This window comes from Calypte anna, chromosome 7 (genome assembly GCF_003957555.1).
Source record: "Calypte anna isolate BGI_N300 chromosome 7, bCalAnn1_v1.p, whole genome shotgun sequence".
Classification (NCBI taxonomy): Eukaryota; Metazoa; Chordata; class Aves; order Apodiformes; family Trochilidae; genus Calypte; species Calypte anna.
Window position 1 is genome coordinate 13,811,295 of NC_044253.1, and position 18,313 is coordinate 13,829,607.

At 38.9% G+C, this 18,313-nt stretch overlaps 1 protein-coding gene across 1 annotated transcript in view; it reads left to right on the plus strand.

The window, feature by feature from the left end:
- CNTNAP5 (contactin associated protein like 5) overlaps positions 1 to 18,313 on the plus strand; it is a 263,642-nt gene that overhangs the window by 240,705 nt on the left and 4,624 nt on the right. The window contains exons 23-25 of the mRNA XM_030454114.1: positions 6,424 to 6,554; positions 7,818 to 7,902; positions 17,288 to 17,506. Coding sequence (XP_030309974.1) covers positions 6,424 to 6,554; positions 7,818 to 7,902; positions 17,288 to 17,506 — 435 coding nt within the window. The remainder of the gene's footprint in view (positions 1 to 6,423; positions 6,555 to 7,817; positions 7,903 to 17,287; positions 17,507 to 18,313) is intronic.

The window sequence follows — 18,313 nt, forward strand, 5'->3', positions numbered from 1 at the left end:
TAAAGAGTAAGTACTCTTCCTGCCAGCCTGGCTGTTATGCTAGTCTTAAATGAAAAGTACAGTGTAAGATGAAAGCCTGGCAAGAATTTTCTACACATAAAGGTGAGTAAATCATAGGGCCTACTGAATGTCTGACTATCAAAAGACTAGTGGCATCCAGTGTGTGTTGAAAGACAGGAGGAGAGAACATCAGAACATCAGATCCAGTAGTATCATAGTAGTATCATAGCTTTTGTTAATGAGGGGTCTTAAAGTGATTATAAAATTCCAAAGAACAGTTAGAAAAGGCGTAGGTTTCTATATCCATCTATTTCACTGATGGATGAACTGTGATATAAAGAAGAAACACAGTTTGTCAGCAGTCACCAAGCTGACAGATTCTGAATTATTGCAGTGCTCTTTCCATCACCTCCAGGGTACATAAATACACCTCTGTGTATGTTTATCTGTGATCTAGACTGAAGAGTCAGTGCTCAGTATTGCCCCACATCCATGAATTAGCCCAGTTCCTGTTCAAGGCCCAGCCAAATAGGCTGTTTTATTAGACAATTGTTCCCCTCAAAATCACTAGAATAAGCTCTGTGTTTAAGCCACTCAGTATGTGGATGATGAGTTCTGTGACTGGTCCTCTGTGTCATCTTTTAGACTTGCAATATTTTCAAGCTTTGGAGAAAGAAGCATCTGTGAGTTCCTTTTTAATTGCTGGTCAGCCCGTGTTAAGCCAACTGGCAGCTAGTGGGAATGAGATGACTACAAAGGTTAAACACATTTGTCAATCATGTAAGAGAACTAGCTCCATTTTTTGATGTTTAAAGTGACACTCAGTCTGGCTCCAGCTGCCCATCAGGATTGCAAAGTCAACAGAGGCCATGGGCCTACAGATAGGGCCCTTTTGGGGCTTTTGAGGGAGTGTTTTTTCCTAAATTGAAGAAATCCAAGGTGAAAGTTCTGGGGTTTTTTAGTATAGAATACCCTGAATGTGATCCTTAAGTCCTGAATGTCTCAAATATTGAGTAAGAAGTGTTCAAATAGCACCAAATTTTTTTCCACTACCATGAGAGTAGTGAAACAACAGAACATTGAGGGGTGTTTTGTTTTGGTTTGCTTTAAATCCTATAATGTGCTGACATGTGAACAAATGCAATAGCTGAGTAGTTATATCAGCAAACATGTTCATCAGTTTTGCCTCTTTATTCTCTCCATGCAAAACAAATAGCAGAAGTCAACTCCTAAAAACGTTCAAGTACTTTCTTAGTTAAATGCCAGTGGATACTGAAGAGATGGGCCCTGTTCTTTTGAATCACCTGTGGCACTGCCATTGAAAAGTAAATTTGCTGAGTAAATATCCTTGGGGAGAAGCTGCTAATTAAGGAGTAGGTTTCTTAGCCAGCTGCTCCTAAACAAGAAAGCAGTGGTTCATTTTTAAATATCTAAGGTATGAATAGGAACATTTTCATGATGAAGCTGTGCAAGTTTCCAGAGAGTTATTCTGTGGCAGAGATGACTGTTCTGCAGTGAGGAAAGAACAAGCATTTTCATCTTGCAAGCTACAAAAGGCTTTCTGGGCTATATACTTTAATTTTTGTTTTGTTTTGCTTTTTTTTTCATAATAGCAACATCAGTAGCCTCATAAATATATGCTACCCTTCATTAAATTGGTGCCTTCCTTAATTATTTTCCATTTTACCTCAGGTAAGTGCTGAGGGTTGATGGGCAGTGTGGTTAATATCTTACAGTTTGATGAGGGTGACTGCTGATTTGAGGCAGCTGTAAGAGATTCTGTTGGTCCTAAACTCCTTTGTTTCTGGCTGATTCTAAGGCAATGGGACATGCAGGGATAGTCCAAGGTTCTTTTCCTAATGCAGTGTTTTATTATTTTATACATACACACTTCTCCCCAATCAGAGTTGTCAGCTGCCCTGATTTAAATTATTTTTCCAGATGTTATGTGATAGTGATAAAGTTGTATGTTTTACATGTGCCACCCACATGTGCTCCCTGAACTAAATTCAGCTTCTCCTAGTGATGCAATATGACTTGCCAGCTGCTTCAGCCAGTTTAAGTCATTAAAAAGTGCTGCTGAAGTCGACAGTGATGTTGGGTTCAATCTGGGCTCATTTAGAACCAGTTTCTGTAAATTAAAGTCCTGCAGAGAAGTCTCATCCTCCAAGGGCATGTCATTCCCTTCTTTGCTGTTTGCTTCTTCAAGACTGTAAGACACAAGACCTGTGGTACTGCTTTAACCCCTTTTGCCAAGTATACATCACTGAGTAAGATCTTTAAAATCAGGAAACTATAGCACTGCCTTTCCAGCCTTGGTGTTCCAGAATGAATGTAAAGTTAGTGAGCATAGGCCACAAATCCACCAGATGTTTCTGACATTCCACTCAGGCACTGCTGTAATCAGAGGCAAAAGAAAAAACTCTCCTGCTGGCATGTTCAATCAGAAAAAGTTTTGGACATAGAATATGTAACATCGTGGCCAAGGTATCTCTTCACACTGTGCAGTTTGGGAATACTTTTTCTTCAGGCTGAACACTTTGAAATCTCTAAAAAGTTTAATGTCCTTATTACCACTAGATTAAGAGCTGTTACTAACTACATCTTTCTAGCCCTCAGCAAAAAGACAGAAGCAGTTTAAAGGTGCCATGCTGTTCGTGTTGCTGCCTGAGGTTGGTTATGCTGACATCGATCATTAGTGTACTGTGAGAGAGACTGACCCTGGCCTCCATCACCTCTGAAAGAATGTCTTGGGAGTGTTTTGTTTCAGAAAAGTTGTCCCTAGCCTAGACACCAGCATGGGATGGTGTAAATACTGCCCTTTGGTCTCTGTTTCCCAGAACTTCCCTCTGCACCAGGGGACTCACAGGGATCCTGTTAATATGGATCTGTACCTGTTTGCTATCAGCAGAGAGATGTCATTCAGCCCTACAGTCATGGATCATACTGCTGCACGTTGCAGACTGAAGACCACAGGATGTGTAGCAAGCCAGTGACAATATTGGCAGTGGTCTCATGGCAGTAGCATGAATTCACGGATTCATTTCCTCCAGAAGAGGTGAAAAGAGGTCACACTGGGCTCTGTGACACTGTGGCTAAACTATGCCCACTCCTATCTTGGACTGTTGTGGAGCTACTACAGCATATCTGCATGCTGATCAGCAGAATTTGAAGCTGACAGTAATAATCAAACATGAATGTACTCTTACCTTACACTGCTGGGCTCATATGCCCAGTAAAATTTTGTAGCCCAAGGCCAAAACCATGATACGTCTCTCTTTCCCTCCCTCTGTCTTTTATGGACTTGATAGAAATTGCCTTCAGCAATTCCACATACATTAGAGAAGGAAGAAAACACAACAGGCAGTGCATTGTTTTAGCATTATAGCTCTCCAGGTGTGGATACTCAGACACAGGGAGCTGAAAAGACAACGACAGGAATGACTGCAACAAGACTGCCAGAAATTACACTGCTAGTGATTAGTGTGAATCCCTGTTGAGAGGCAAAAATAGAGAATAGGGACAGTAGAGCTGATTTATGCACAGATTTTTATTTGCAGCTAGTGGCACAATGCTGGTGCAATAAAGGAATCAGTGGTGGCCAGATAACCAAAATTCAAAGGAAAAAAAAAATCTTAATAATAATCCTGATTAGTAATCCATATATTTTCCCTGTCAGGTAGCAAAATGGAAATATAATCTGCCAGACAAATTATTCTGTACTTTGAAAACAGAAAAAGTTTTGGTATTGAATGCAAGCCAAAATCAGCTCTCCGCTACAGTGATGCAAGTTCCAAAACAACTCTGGAGACTTAAGCCCATGAGTTTGTATTCTAGAAAATTTAACTTTAGGCAAAATGCCAGCTTGAGTTCACTGGTTTCAAAGAGCAGCCATAGAAAAAAAGTTGACATTGGAATTCAAAGCAATTTGATAAAATGAGATGCTATTCACTGATGTCTTTAAATGATCTAAGGTAAATTTGTGCCACTATAAGAATGTCTAAATGCAAGTCAAGAACCTCCTCCATTGTCTCCCAGAAAATAGAAGAGATGGTTTCTGGTTTGAACTCAGTGATTTTCTGATTAAGTCAGTGGGTAAATCCCTGTTTGCAGCAGATGAGAGCATAGAGAGATTGTGCATCTCACTGGCTCTCTTTGAACACTAATGTTCTGGCTGCTGTGTTAATCACCTGGATACAGTGGTATTGTTTGTATTTTATTCAATGGCATGTTCATAGCATGTGAGAAGAGCAGAAAGTTTTTTCCCATTTACAAACTAAGCAACAGTACAAGATCACAGATCAAATCTAGGCCCTGTTCTATTTTTTGCATTATACCTTTTCAAAGGCTCCAGTGCCAGCTTATGAAGTACTTCTGCTGGAACGTGATTTTATTTTGGTCCAATTTGTTACTCTATCACATAGCAGTTTCAGCTTCTTATGTGTGGTCATCTCAGCTGTGATGTGCAGTCAGGCAACCTTTCCATTACTGACTCTCCCACTGACCTAATGAGTAAGTCTGAAGTCTCTTACCTGCCTTGCACTTTGGCTTTTCTCATGTCTTTCTCAAGTAAACTGACTAAATTTTTTACCCTGTTATTCCTTGTTGATGAATCTTTCATTTTGTAACAGAAAATGGAATTGTGATTTGAGTTCCATCTTTAAGTGTGAAATTAGTGGAACTACTTTTTTCCTGCTGGTGCAATGAGAGGGTGGGAGCTTCACAATATTCGGAGCAGCTGAATCAGTACCTATAGTATCACGCTGAATAATTTAGCACCTGTTACTGACCTTGATCTCTTCATAAATTTCACCTCTAACATCCATGACTATATGTGAGAAAGCACATGCCTTTTATCTCATTTTATTTTAGTTTATTTTAGTGCAAACTTTAGTTTTCACTTTTTTTTATTTTAGTTTCACTTTGAAAGCTCACCTGATCCAGCAGCCCTCTCAGTCATCTAAAAAGCCTTCATCCTAGTCCTTCATTCTCATTCTCCCTCTTGTTTTTGGATCATTTTGATCCTCAAAAGGGGGCAGGGCTCATCTGGTATATGCTGAACATTACAAAGTGCAGCTCTTAGGAGCCTGAGCCAAACATCCTGGTGAGAGAAAAGGAGAGCAATGCACCATGCATACGGATCAGCTTGTGCAGGGCTTCTCTGACATGGAGCTGCATTGCAATGTGCACTCAAGCATTGCCTCTGCAAACACTGAAACTGGTCCTAGAGCTAAAATGGTGTGAACGTGTCCCTCAGGAACAATCAGCCAGTCAGTCCCCACCATTCAGCACAGACAACCTTTGCATCATCCAGCGATGGCTGGAAAAGGTTGAATGTGTGCTAACGTAAGTGCTAAAGTGGAAGGGGATAGGAGGTACTTATGATGACCTTCAGAACAGGGAATAAATGAAGGACTTCACTCAGGGTTGTGGTATTGTCACTGTTCATTTTCTCCTTGGAGGCACTAACAAAGTAGCCCCAGAAAAGTTTTTTATCTCTCTGTTATGAATATTTGGCTGCTGTTGCATAAAAAGATCTTCAAAAGCTCACAGAATTCTTTCTCCTTGCTACATAATTCCTGGAAAAGTAAGGTTGCAAGGATTTCAGAAGAATAGGTTACCTTTTAAAGTATATATATATGTGTGTGTGTGTGTATCTATATATCTACACCCTGTCGTCACTTGTGGAAGGATTAAAATTCATATGAGATTCCTTGCTCTCTTGCACTTTTTTATTTTTTATGGTACTGTTATTTATCAGAAATCATAATGGGTTTTTTTGCTACAAAGGCTGAAAGAGATGTTTGGAATTAGTTTTTATATGAATTACATTTATTTCTTCAAATACACTAGATAAAAAAAAGTAAAAATATTTTTTCTGTATAATTATTTACAATTTATCTTTTTGAATATTGCATATAAATCACATGGAGACTGGGCCTCTAAATGTTTGAAATTAAGTTATAATTCTCACAGTGTTCACTGTCTTCATTGTCTCTAACATCTTGATGAAAAGGAATAGTAAAATCCACCAGTATAAGTTTAATACAAGAGTGCAAGACCTGCATGCCCTCTGGTGGAAGTGATCCTTAACAGACTAATGCAGATCAACTTCTGTGGCTGTGCTAATGTCTGACCTGCAGACAGACACACTCTCCTTTGATATACTTAATTACTCAATCAAGTTATGTTTCTCCATAGCAGATTTTTTTAAGAAGGAAAGAATTTGCAGTGCAGTTTTTTCTGCACTTTTCATTACAGTTTGAATTCTTACATTTCTCTTCAGTCTTCTTTCTCTTGATTTTTTAACCTTGTTGCTTCACTGTAATGAAAAGAAAATTAGTTATATGTTGTGTAAAGCTATTGAGTGGTGTCTCATTATGGACACAGAATTTATACATAGAATTTTGCTCTGCTTTTAAGGAAGTTTACAGGTCCGATACAGGCTGAGTAAGGATGGACTTCTCATTTTCACTATTGACTCGGGAAATTTTGCCAACCGAGAGCTGCACCATGTGAAGATCAACAGAGAAGGCAGAGAGCTCATCATTCAGGTTTGTCATGGCTTAGACTGCATGTAAAATAATACTTCATGCCATAAGCAGAGCTACTGTTTTCAGTGCTGAAAATCATCAGGAGACAAAGGTTTCGCATTGATCTGGTGCAACCAAAGCTGGTCCAGCAACAAAACAGCCCTGTGGTTTAGACTCTGCTTCAAAGACTGCCTATCCATGGTGTTTCCCATAGAGTGATCCTTCCCTTGTCTTTGAAAATCTGTGAATTTGGAAACACCTTTGGCTAGAAGTTCATCCGGACCATTGGACTGCGTCTGAGGCTTAGGAATGTCTATGACCTTTAGTCTCAGGGGAAACACACAGTATGTTTCATTAAGAGGAAGAAAACCAGCTGAAAATCTAATTTCATTTAGTGTGTGTGCTCCAAGGGAACTTGTGACCCCAGCTGCCAAGGTAAATCTGAGGGAATGGTTGGTGCAACTGTCATGTGCAGGATGATGCCCTGTTCCTTTGCTAGAAGCCAGTCATGCTTCCTGTGACAGCTTCATGTGAGACAAGAACCCTCCTCTGCCTTCTTTTCCCCTGCAATGCCTGTTCTTCCAAGGCAGGCCACTGTTACTGCTCCTTCTGCTTTCCTACTGAGGCTAAATACAGCAATTCATAGTTATAAAACAAATTGGTTAGACAAGGGCAGCAGTGGTTTAGCAGGGAAGAGTGGCATAGTCTAAAGAGAATCCATCTGCTAAAGAAATAGGAGAAGGAGGCAGAAACACAGGGAGTGTCATGGTTTGTCCTCTACAGTTTCCATTTCTGAGTGGTAAAATGATGAAATAGTTAGCACACAACTATGGTGGGCAGGCCTGATTATCTAGAAAGGAGATTTCTGCTAAAAGCCAGGGATTTCCTTAAGTACTTGTCTTCCATTGTCTGCTGCACTGCGGTTTTCTTCTGGGCAAAAGTAATTCTTCACAATAGATTTCTAGAGAGGCCTCTTTTGAGTGTATTTTGGAGTGACTTGATATGGATTTTAGGAAGTAGGGGGCTTTCAGTGTCAAAACATTTTAATCTTTTCTACAGGCAAAGTTTCTTCAAAGCCCTTTATATGGTAATTCTGGTGTACCTTTCAGCTTCTTATGCTAAAATCAAAGTGCCTTCATTTTGCTGTCTTTAGAAATTGAATCACGCTTGAGGACAGAATTAAATGATTTGCAGCTGAAGGTATTCCCAGAAGTCTGCAGTACGGAGAGATATGGGGGTGTCTACATGCTGCTGTAATTAACTAGTTTTATTGACCTCTTCCAGGTTGATCAAGTTCTCAAACTAAAACACAACTTTTCTGAGATCGATTTTAAGGCCATCAAATCACTCACCTTGGGTAAGGTCACAGGTAAGTTCTATTAAAAATAATCCTGATTCATCAGTTGTAGTACTGGAGTTACCTTGTGCTTCATGTTGGGTTTTTAAAGGGGCTGAGTTTTTGCTTGACTGGTTTATCTGTAAAGGCTGGCCAGTACTCCAGTTTTTACATCATCAATGCAAAAATTCAGAAGGTTACTTGTTTGCACTGATAGCAATATTAGGTCCTCCCATTGCTCCCTCTGGTAAGGTGCCTCACACTGCCTCTGTGGCTTCATAAGGTAATATTTAGCCTATGATACCACTTTCCTAACTACAGCTTGCTCTTCTCAAGCCATCTCTGTTTCCTAATGATAAGAACAGTACTGCAAGCCTGTATCCTCTCTACCTTCTTTTCCATTCCCAGTACTTTCTGCAACGAATATTTGTATTACATACAGCATTGAGGCCAAAATTCTACATGCTCTGTGCACGGACCTTCTTCATCTTTGTCCCTTCATACTACTACAAATTCATTCCAAGAGCAGGAAAACTCACAGAAATTTGGAAAGTAGAACTCCTCTATTTTGTTGCCATGTATGTTACATTACTTTATGTTAAGAGTATTAATCAATGCCAGTAAGATTGTAAATGCTTCCTTGGTTATAGACATTTTTAGTCCTTTTTTAGAATTGGCCTCCATATCAAGCCTGACATCTCTTTCACTATTATAATTCTATGTTTTATTATTAAGCACCCAGGGTCAGCAGGACTGGTAGCTAGACAGAGACATTAGACATCTTCCAGGGTCTCCTTGTGCAATATAATTGTATATAATGACATCAGTGCATTCTTCATCAAGTTTTACTAAGTAGATTAAGGACAGGAACTGATTTTCCTCATAATTATAACTAATGATTGTTCAGAATGTAGTAGTCCTCCAAACCTCTGTGGACAGCTTTTGGGACCTGACACTTGAGCCCAAGTCAGAGCTATGCTAAAAATATCATTTTGTCAGCTGTAGTGCTTAAAATCTAAAAGAGCATTTCTCATCATGACCTCTACCAAAAGATCCAGCCATAGACACCAAATCAATAAACCATATCTTTCCTAACCAGCAAGATGGGGCATAGCACAAAGACCTTCAAATATGCAGGCAGGAGGCTGACAAGGTGCAGCACAGCATCATGGAGAGAAACTCGATTTATTCACAAAAATATGATTAACTTTCAAGTACAAAGTTGATGCAAAGCCAAAAAGCCCAGATGTATCTCTAGAGATCTGGCACAGTTCCACTGAGCACCACAGACTTGTCTCCAGACAGCTTTTAATGGATATACCCGTCTGTTATTTGTCTCTTGCCCCAAAGTTTATTGGGATTTTGTTTTAGCAATATTATTGTTGTTGCTGTTTTGTTTTATTGTTGTTGTTAGTAATAATAATAATAATAATAATAATAATAATAATAGCAGAAATAGTTCATTTTCTGTAATGACACTGAAGCCATAAACTTGGCCATCCAGATGCTGGGAGATCTTATTGCTGTATCAGGAATCATATAATGTATCCCAGAATGTCACTTATAATTCAAGCCTATTCCTAATTGGTCATAGGCTGGACTTGATGACCTCAGAGGTCTTTTCCAGCCTCAATAATTCTGTGATTCTGTAATTCCAGTTTGTTCTTTCTATGGTAAGTGAATTTCCACAAACTTTTTCTTCTGTGTCAGCATTTCATTTTCTTGGTTTATCCTACAGCTGTAGCTGTGCTGAGTAGAGTCCTTTTGCCCTCACAGAATAACAAATACTTAGCCTTAGCCTCTCCAGGATGAACAGTCTGTCAAGCCTCTTCTCATATGAAGAAGACTCTAGCATTCCCTTAATCATCTTTGCAGCCCTTCACTGGACTCCCTCCAGTGAGTTCATGTCTGTCTTCTACTGGGGAGTCCAGAACTGGACCCAGCACTCCAGCAGTGTTACAGCCATGCAGAGTACAGAGGAAGAATAACCTTCTGTCTGCTGGCAATGCTCTTCCCAAGGCAACCCTGGATGACAGGATATTGTTGGCTGCCTTTGCTGCAAGGGTCCATTTCTGGCTCATGGTCAACTTGTCCACAAGGACCCCAATATCTTTTTCTGCAAAGCTGCCATGTGCTCAGCCTCAATCAGTGTCTGTAGGTGGGGTTCATTCCTAACCTAAGTGTAAATCTTTGCATTACCTTTGTTGAACTTCATGAAGTTCCTGTTGTTATATGTGTCCAGCTTGTCAATGTCCCTTTGAATGGCAGCATAACCATCTGATGTGCAAACTGCTCCTCTTAATTTTATATCATCTCCAAACTTACTCAATTTGCACTGTCCCATGCTGAAAAAATAAAAAAAAATAACACCGAAAATCCCTACTGCTATGAAGTCAGGAGTACTGCCTTGTGTATCAAGAGAAGAGCTGGACATTGTCATTTTAGGAGTCTAGAACTTAAATGAATATCTGTTCATCATTTATACTGTTTTACAGGTAAAACATTCCTTGTCATTATCATCTCCTCAGCAATACTTCTGGGCCTGTGATGCTTTGAAGTAGACCTTGGCTTTCTGTAGTATTGTTCTGGATGCCACTGTAATTTAGCTATCTAGAGGCATTCATTGGGACCATTTAAGTGTCCACTGAAATACAAAACTATACAGAATAACTCTGTTCTGTGTCCTATATATCTGTGCTGTACTCTTCTGAAAATTTGTCTCTCTTTCTCATCACACTAATGCTCATTTGCCTGCCCTAAAAGCTTGGTCCTGGTTGCTTAACCAGATGATTATTCCACCTTCTTTCTCAACTCCACCATTCATTTCCCACTGGCTGAGATATCTCAAAGAGGGCTTCCAGCTGAACATCATTAAAGACTGAAATCTCTTTCTCACCAGATTTTCTTATGATAACCATTTTAGCACAGTTGGAACTCTTGAAAAGAGCACTTCTGTAAAATGACCAGTTTTTAAATAATAGTGGTTCCTACCCCCCCAGCCCCATTACACTCCCTTTATTCTCAACCTGCTTAAACTGACATTTTTTCTGCTTTTCAAATCTGCTACGTGGTACAATGGCTTCCCTACACTCAGCTCTGAAGTCCAGGAAAAACTCCTCCATTTAAGGCAGAGTGGGCTGACCTGACATATAAAATATAGGGACAGTCTCTCTGCCACCAACTGCCTGAATGACCTTGGGCAAGTCATTTACGTGCAGATATAAAGATAAGCAGGCATTTTATTCCCACTGGAACCAGTCTGAGCTTTACTATCTATTCTCTATCAGTAAAGCATGGATAAGAGAATATCCCTATATCAGAAGGGTGCTGGGAGGATAAAAGCATTAAAGGCTGTGAGCTGTTCAGATCCACAGTAATGGGGCCATATAGCTGCCTTAGACAGATCAATCTAAATATAAGTGTGGCTTTGAAGACAAGGGAGTAAAAAGAAGCTGCATTCAAGTGGCCAACAGACATTTGTTGAATTCATCCTCACGATATCCAACAGCAATAGAGAAATATAATCCTGTAGTTTGTTGCCATTTTTGCTTCACCAGTGCAGAGACAAGACACAAAAGGACCTATCCAAAGCTCATCATTATCCATGGGATTTTTTTCCATGGACTTTAGTGAATACTGGATTCAGACCCCAAGTGGGTAATGCAGTTTATGGCAAAGCCTCAGTGAAATCTTAACCAGAGTCCCAGCTCATTTATTTTTAGTACTCCTTGCAGAGATCATACTGCTGTATTTAACCACATGAGCTCTATTGGCAGTCTGACCTAACTGTGAAGCTGGCTCTGCTTTGAACAAGGGATTGAACTGCTTGACCTTCAGAGATGTCTTTCCACTTAAATTATTCTTTAAATCTCTGATCTCAGAGATAAATTTGCATATATTTAGGTATTTTCTGTAAAAACCTGCTATCCCAGTGGAAAATGCAATTTATTTGTTTTGGGATTGACCTTAACGATTCTTTGAAAACTTCTTACTGTGCCCCAACATGTCTAAATATTTCACCATTATGGTTCCTGGAAAAATAATCACTGATGCGGATAAGTGAGTCTCATTGTCTGTAAATCTGTTTCTGAGCAATTTAATATATTAGTTGTGTAGTGATACCAGAGTAAAAGGGTGGCATTGAAAGGGATTCAAGACTATTCTAAAGAAAAAAATTGCAAAGATTTCTTCAGCACCTATTAATGTTGCCCTAATTTACTTGTGTCTTCAAAGTGATGAAATAGCAGGCCTTCTTACACTGGCAATGTAAAAAACTGTGTAGTCTAGCACATGATCATGATATCATGATATCTTTTATCTCTAAAAGCTTGAGCTAAAACACACTCAAGTTGTTGGAGTCCTTCCACTGAATCATTCAGCTTTAATATATGCAGAAAAAAAGTTTATCTGGAAAGCAATTTTAATAAAATTCTTATGTAGGTGCAGTTCAATATTCATGTTTCTACAATAGCTTATTAAAAGTTCACAAGAAGAAAATAGAATCTGAATACTGAAGGGATCATAGAGCAATTCATTCAAGAGATATTGGGGGAGATGACAATGGGATAATTAAATCAGAACGGGTAAGTTAACAAAAGCTTTCCTAAAGAAGCATCTCCTTTTAGAGTTCGATGAAAAAGATGAAAGTCCACTTTTTTGGTGCAAAGTCATTTCCTATTTTTAGCTCATAAGATCACAGTTTGCTTGAGAAATTTGAAGGCGCAGTCTCTGAATGCTGTGCTGTAGCATTTTAAGGAATGAAGCTGTGGACACAAGAGATGTTGGAGTCTGCAGGTCACTGAAAACCTCTTTTCTTTACTGGAGACTCTTCTTTCCCTAAATATCTATTTTTTAAAAGGACCATGGTGTGGAAAATAATCTCTTGCAGGTATTATAGGGCACCTTTAAAAGTGATTGGTTTTCCCCCTAGTAGCCTAGTAAAACATTAAGGAACATAGAAATGACTACATAGGGTAAGAGGAGAGTCATTTGGGACCAAGATGGCAGCAGTTAAAGGAAGCCAAGTTTGGCTACTTCAGGCACTTGAAGCTATCCAAGGTCTAAGCCAATAATGCCATCATGTCTCTATCAAAAAGAGGCTATCTATTCTGAGCTTCTTCTCAGCAGTATCATTCATTACGTGATAATAGTACCATGCTTAAATCCATGTCCTTTATAATAATAGTACCTTAGAGTGTCCAAGGTCATCTACTTCTATCCATGGATTCTTATTTTTAGTCTGCATTCTTGCTACTTGAGTCAATTTTAGCTGTCGGCTCCTGAGAAAAGCAGGTACTCCTTTGCACATTGTCTCTCCATCTCCTTCCGTATTTCCCTTTTCTATAAAGATTATATTTTGAGCCCATGCAAAATCACAGGTCTGGCTGTGCTGTGACAGATTAGGATTCAAATGTCAAAAAGTGTTACATATAACAAATTTCACATTGCAAACAAGTAGCGCTTCATTTTCAATGAGAAACTGTTTTTAAGAAAACATACAAAATGCATGTTTGAAATTATCTCTGCTAAGCCTAATGAAACAAAAAGTCTCAGATGTTCCACTTGGTACAAAATGTTCAACTGCCAGCAAGCAAAGCCTGGCTCATTCTGTTAATTCCTGAAGAAAAAAGTACCTTTGCTCTTGCAGTCCCTTGCTTTTCAGAAGTGTCTTGGAGTTGCACTAAATAGAGATGTCTCCTGTTCAAGCTTATCCTTTTTTCAAGCATCAGCCAAACTGGTTGACCTCATGGTTCTAACTAGGAAAAAACTGTGTTTGCTCTGCTGCCTCTCTAGGAGGCTTACACCAGTAAATGAAATTTTCCAAGATGCCTTTTTGTGGGTTCCAGTCTAACCTAAGATATGCTTTCTGCCCTTTCTAAATTAATGATTCATATCAGCAATGTCTACTGAGGTTGCTGAAGGACATAGCAGCATATATTCGAAGCAACTCTATAATACCTCCTAGTGAACTCTTCCAAGAGAGGTGCACTGTGGAGTGTACAAGAATCCTTTTACTTCAGGGTCATGGGCTCAAATCTAGTGACAGTGTCCAAGAAGAAATCTTGTCGGTGCTGCTTAGCACCTTGTCAAAATGAGCTGATGGTTACATTTAAACTCAATAACAAAAATCATCTTTCTATTTCTCATAATTGAAAAAAGGACAACCAGTGCTCCAGCATAAAGAGTAAATTAGCTTTTGCACTTTTACCAGTGATTCGCTTAGATTAATTAATTAGGGCATAGAAATTAGAACAGACTATGCCTGCTCTCACTGATGTTAAAATAAAATTCAATTAAGGAAAATCCATGATGGGCCTTCCTGGATATAAGTGAGCACACAAATAAACTTTGGGGTCTTATTTAAGTTTCTGAGTGATATGAAATTAATGTTTATAAAGAAGGAACAAAAATATATTGGGTAATGCTTATGGTCCCATTTTCTACAGTGATATCTTCAAAAGAAAATCTCTTGAGCCACTCTCCACACAAATAGTACTCTTGATTCCTCTTTGATTACAGTTATGTTATTTCTATCATAGTAGTTATTGCTTATTATGAGACTTCGCTGCTATATTGGTGAGCAGCTTAATGCTTGGTCCTAGCAAATTCCAGCAGAATTCTATTTATTAGGAAAATTAATTCCCCGTTACTGAGCTATTAAGATTTTAAATTACTCTGTTTATGTAAGATCTTAAAACAAGTGTGTTGTATATGGCAAAGGTGCACAAAGAAACATCAGTGGAACAGGATGTCTGCTTTGGTGAAAAGGAATGAATCTGCAGATGAACTTAGGTTGTTACAATCAATAAAGTTTAAAATAATACATCGACATGTTAAGACTTAATCCTCATTATCACAGAAATTGGAAATACATAGAAAACAGGAAAACAAAACCAACACAGAAGTCAACTGAGCTGTGATATTGCAGACAGCTTCCAGGGAGCAGCTAGAGGACTCAGCAAGAATACAGACCAGTTTCTGTACAACTCAGCAGACAAAGCTTACTTCCTAAAAATATGAACAAACTTCAGGAGAATTATCAGTTAAATTATTCAAAAGCCAAAAATTATTGCCTTCCCACCCCCCCATGTAGAAATTATGTGAAGTAATTCGGTCTCCAGTACCAAGAACAGAAATGTAAAGCTAAAATGTCAGAACAGACAAAGCCAGCAGCAGCAATTCAGTCTGATTTTCCAGGCCAGTCACAAGCATAGAGACACTCACAGGGTTACCAGGTCAGAAGAAGGCTGCTGTTGTTTCATATGACCTTGCATCAGCACAGACCTTGGACCTTCACTGAGCTGCTTCTCATACTGAACACCCTGTCATATAGTGAAAATATCTTTTCAAAAGCATTTTATCGTGATTTAAGGACTTCAAGTGACAGAGTGGCCTTTAATAAGCCTTTGACAGAAGTAACCATGTCATAATGACAGATTTATGTTATCCACTCAAGAATTCAGAGGGCAGCATGAGTCGTTCACATCCAAGCTGTGCAGGTCTCTTGTTGAGCATAGTGAAAACTCCATGTTCTGAAAGACAAAAGCATACACCCAGAGCTATACAATAAAGAAAACTGCATCTGTGCACATGGGATTTTTACCAGCAGACTCTGTGGTTGGTTTTGGCTTGTTCTTTGATAATGTTTTTTTTTTTTTTTTCAAATTCCAAAGACTTTCAACAATAAATCTCCTAGCTCTCATTCATGCAAAGCTTTCTGTGACAAAAGACTCCTGGAATTGCCCCTTAATTTGACTTTTACAAAAAGCTTTGAAGAGTACTGTATCTTAAAATTTTCAAACTACTGTACCATGAAAAAGGAGTTCATTATTTCTTAGGCTTTACCTTTTGCAGATTGGGGCAGAACAGACTTAGACTTCCAGATGTCTAACAGATTCTGCCTTTTGTGTCAGAACTAAGAAAGCAGAAAAGGCTGAGAGCAGGGATGTTTACAAAGGGTTTTATAAATTCAACAAAGATGGCAAATAGTCTTAAGTCAATCTTTTAGTTTCATATTAACCTTCTTGCAGAAACTTGGGAAGAATTCTTTGTCTGTTTTGTAACATCCCTGCCCAAATCTCATTAAAAAACGACATGCAGCCGATTCCTACACACTTTGAGAAGAGCAAATGTGAACCTCTGTAAGGCCATAATTTTTTTTCCAGTGGTGAAGCTTCACTTTTTCTCTTCCCATCTCTCATTCTTGCAGTTTCTCCCAGTCTGGAGCCTGTCCCCATGACAGCTCTGCAGACTGAGCATCTCTCCTGTACTGCTCCCCTTGGAGAGCAGCCTCCCCCCATACCTTGGTTTGCTGACAAACAGCCAAGCTCTTCCATGTTACACTTCCATGAAGACATTCAGACAGAAATCTTTCTTTGCTAATTCCTGCTCACTGCATGACACAATGGTCACAGATCTCGAACACCAAAATAATGTGTGATTTGGGCAAGTTTTGAGATTTCTCTGTATTTTCTTATTTGTAAAACAAGGTTATGTAATTCAGAGGACAATGTCAGTTAAAGAGAATGTCTACTTTTTTTCTTAAATCTTTTTGGCTGAGAGCTTGTAAAAACACTGTATTTGAATGATATTGGAAAAATTAGACCCTATTCTCAATTTTACCACCTTACACTTTCAAGCTTTGAAAATAAACTTTAAAAGCTGGAAATCCTTATTTTCCTGTGTTATTGGAAGTATTTCCAAAACTTCCAATGCTAGAAGTTCAGTATTTTTAAATTAAGAGGTAATTTTAAGGAGTTTTAGTAACTTCTAGTACCATATATGAGTGCATTTTTGGCATCTTTTTCTAGTTTGATTGACCTAGGTATGAGGCGCATTGTGTTGCAGACCTCTGGGCAGTATGAATTTCAATTTCTGGAAAATAAATAAATGAGAGCTTGCAGGAAAGGCAAGATTGCTTCGCTGTCCTTCACTGACTTTCCCAAACAATCTTTGATATTAGGACATTTGGAACTAAATAAAAAACACGTACCTTTGAATTGGCTTTCTCTTTGTGAAATTTAAATGAATGCAGACCAACAAATAAATGAATTGTGCTATCTTCAGGCTGAAAAAGACAATAGAGATACTTTAGTCAGTTTTGTAGTTTTGATTTAAATTAAAGGAGGTATCGTTTGGTTTTTTTTTTCTTTTTTCTTTTTTTTTTTTTTTTTTTCTCTTTCTTTTTTTTTCATTAATGGCTAGAAGGGTGAGAACATAGCTTCTAACTTAGCAGGGTTCCAAGGAACTCTTATTATTAAAAAATGTAGTAATATGAGGAAGGAAAACTTCTGAAGGAGAACAGCTGGGGCTGGATGAAGTAGTAAAAGGGATGGGAAAGGCTAAAAAGGATTGGTTCTTTTTTTTTAATTTTTCCTAAAAGAGATAACTCCCATAATGTTTTTCTGTTGTACTGCAGATAGTTTGTCACTGGACCCTGAAGTCTCAAAGGCAAATGCCTATGGTTTTACTGGCTGCCTGTCCTCTGTTCAGTACAACCACATTGCTCCCCTGAAAGCTGCCTTACGCCATCCCAGCATTGCTCCTGTGACTGTCAAAGGCTCCTTGACTGAATCCAGCTGTGCATCCATAATGGAAGCTGATGTGAACACAGTAACCTCGATATATTCCTCATCAGGTATGTCCAGCCAAGAGGAATGTGAAGGATACTGTTGGGTGAGGTTTCTTTTTGCTGCAATGCAATTAAGATAGTATAAATATGGCAACTGAGAAGTTGCTGCTTATCTCAGAAGGAGAAGTTTGAAGGATGTGCATTAGGATTAGCTCAGGACCCATAACCAGAACTCTTAACTGAGCAATTTTATAAAGCAATTTTATATTATATTAAATGAGAGTTTTCAGACTTAAGTTTCTGGATTGTCTAAAACATGCCTAGAATAAACAAAAAAGTCCCAAAGCCACAATAGAAACAGCATTGGAAATATGGCTATGCCTCCGATTTGTCATTCCCATCCACCCCAGACTGCTCCAGTGCTGCAGATCTGAAAGGAGAACACATCCATTACGTATATTCCAAGTCCCAGTGGTGATCAGCAATGGGAGTCGTACAACAAGCAAGTCGAATTTATTCTCACCCTATCTGAAATTAAGAAAAAAGTCCTTGTACAAACCCCTTGACACATGTGTGTGACTTTCATTGAATGCTTGTACTTTATTCTCTCAGACTTAAGAGAAGGAGCACTATGTCTTACGAGAGACCTCTTACAAGGACATATAGCAAGAGGACAAAGAGGAATAGCTTTAAACTGGTAGATTTAGGCTAGATATTAGGAAGAAATTCTTTAGTGTGAGGGTGGAGAGACACTGTTGCCCAAGGAGGTTGTGGATGCCTCATTTATGGAAATGTTCAAGACCAGGTTGGATGGGGCTGTGAGCAACCTGGTGTGGTGGGAGGTGTCCCTTCCCACGGCAGGGGATTGGAACT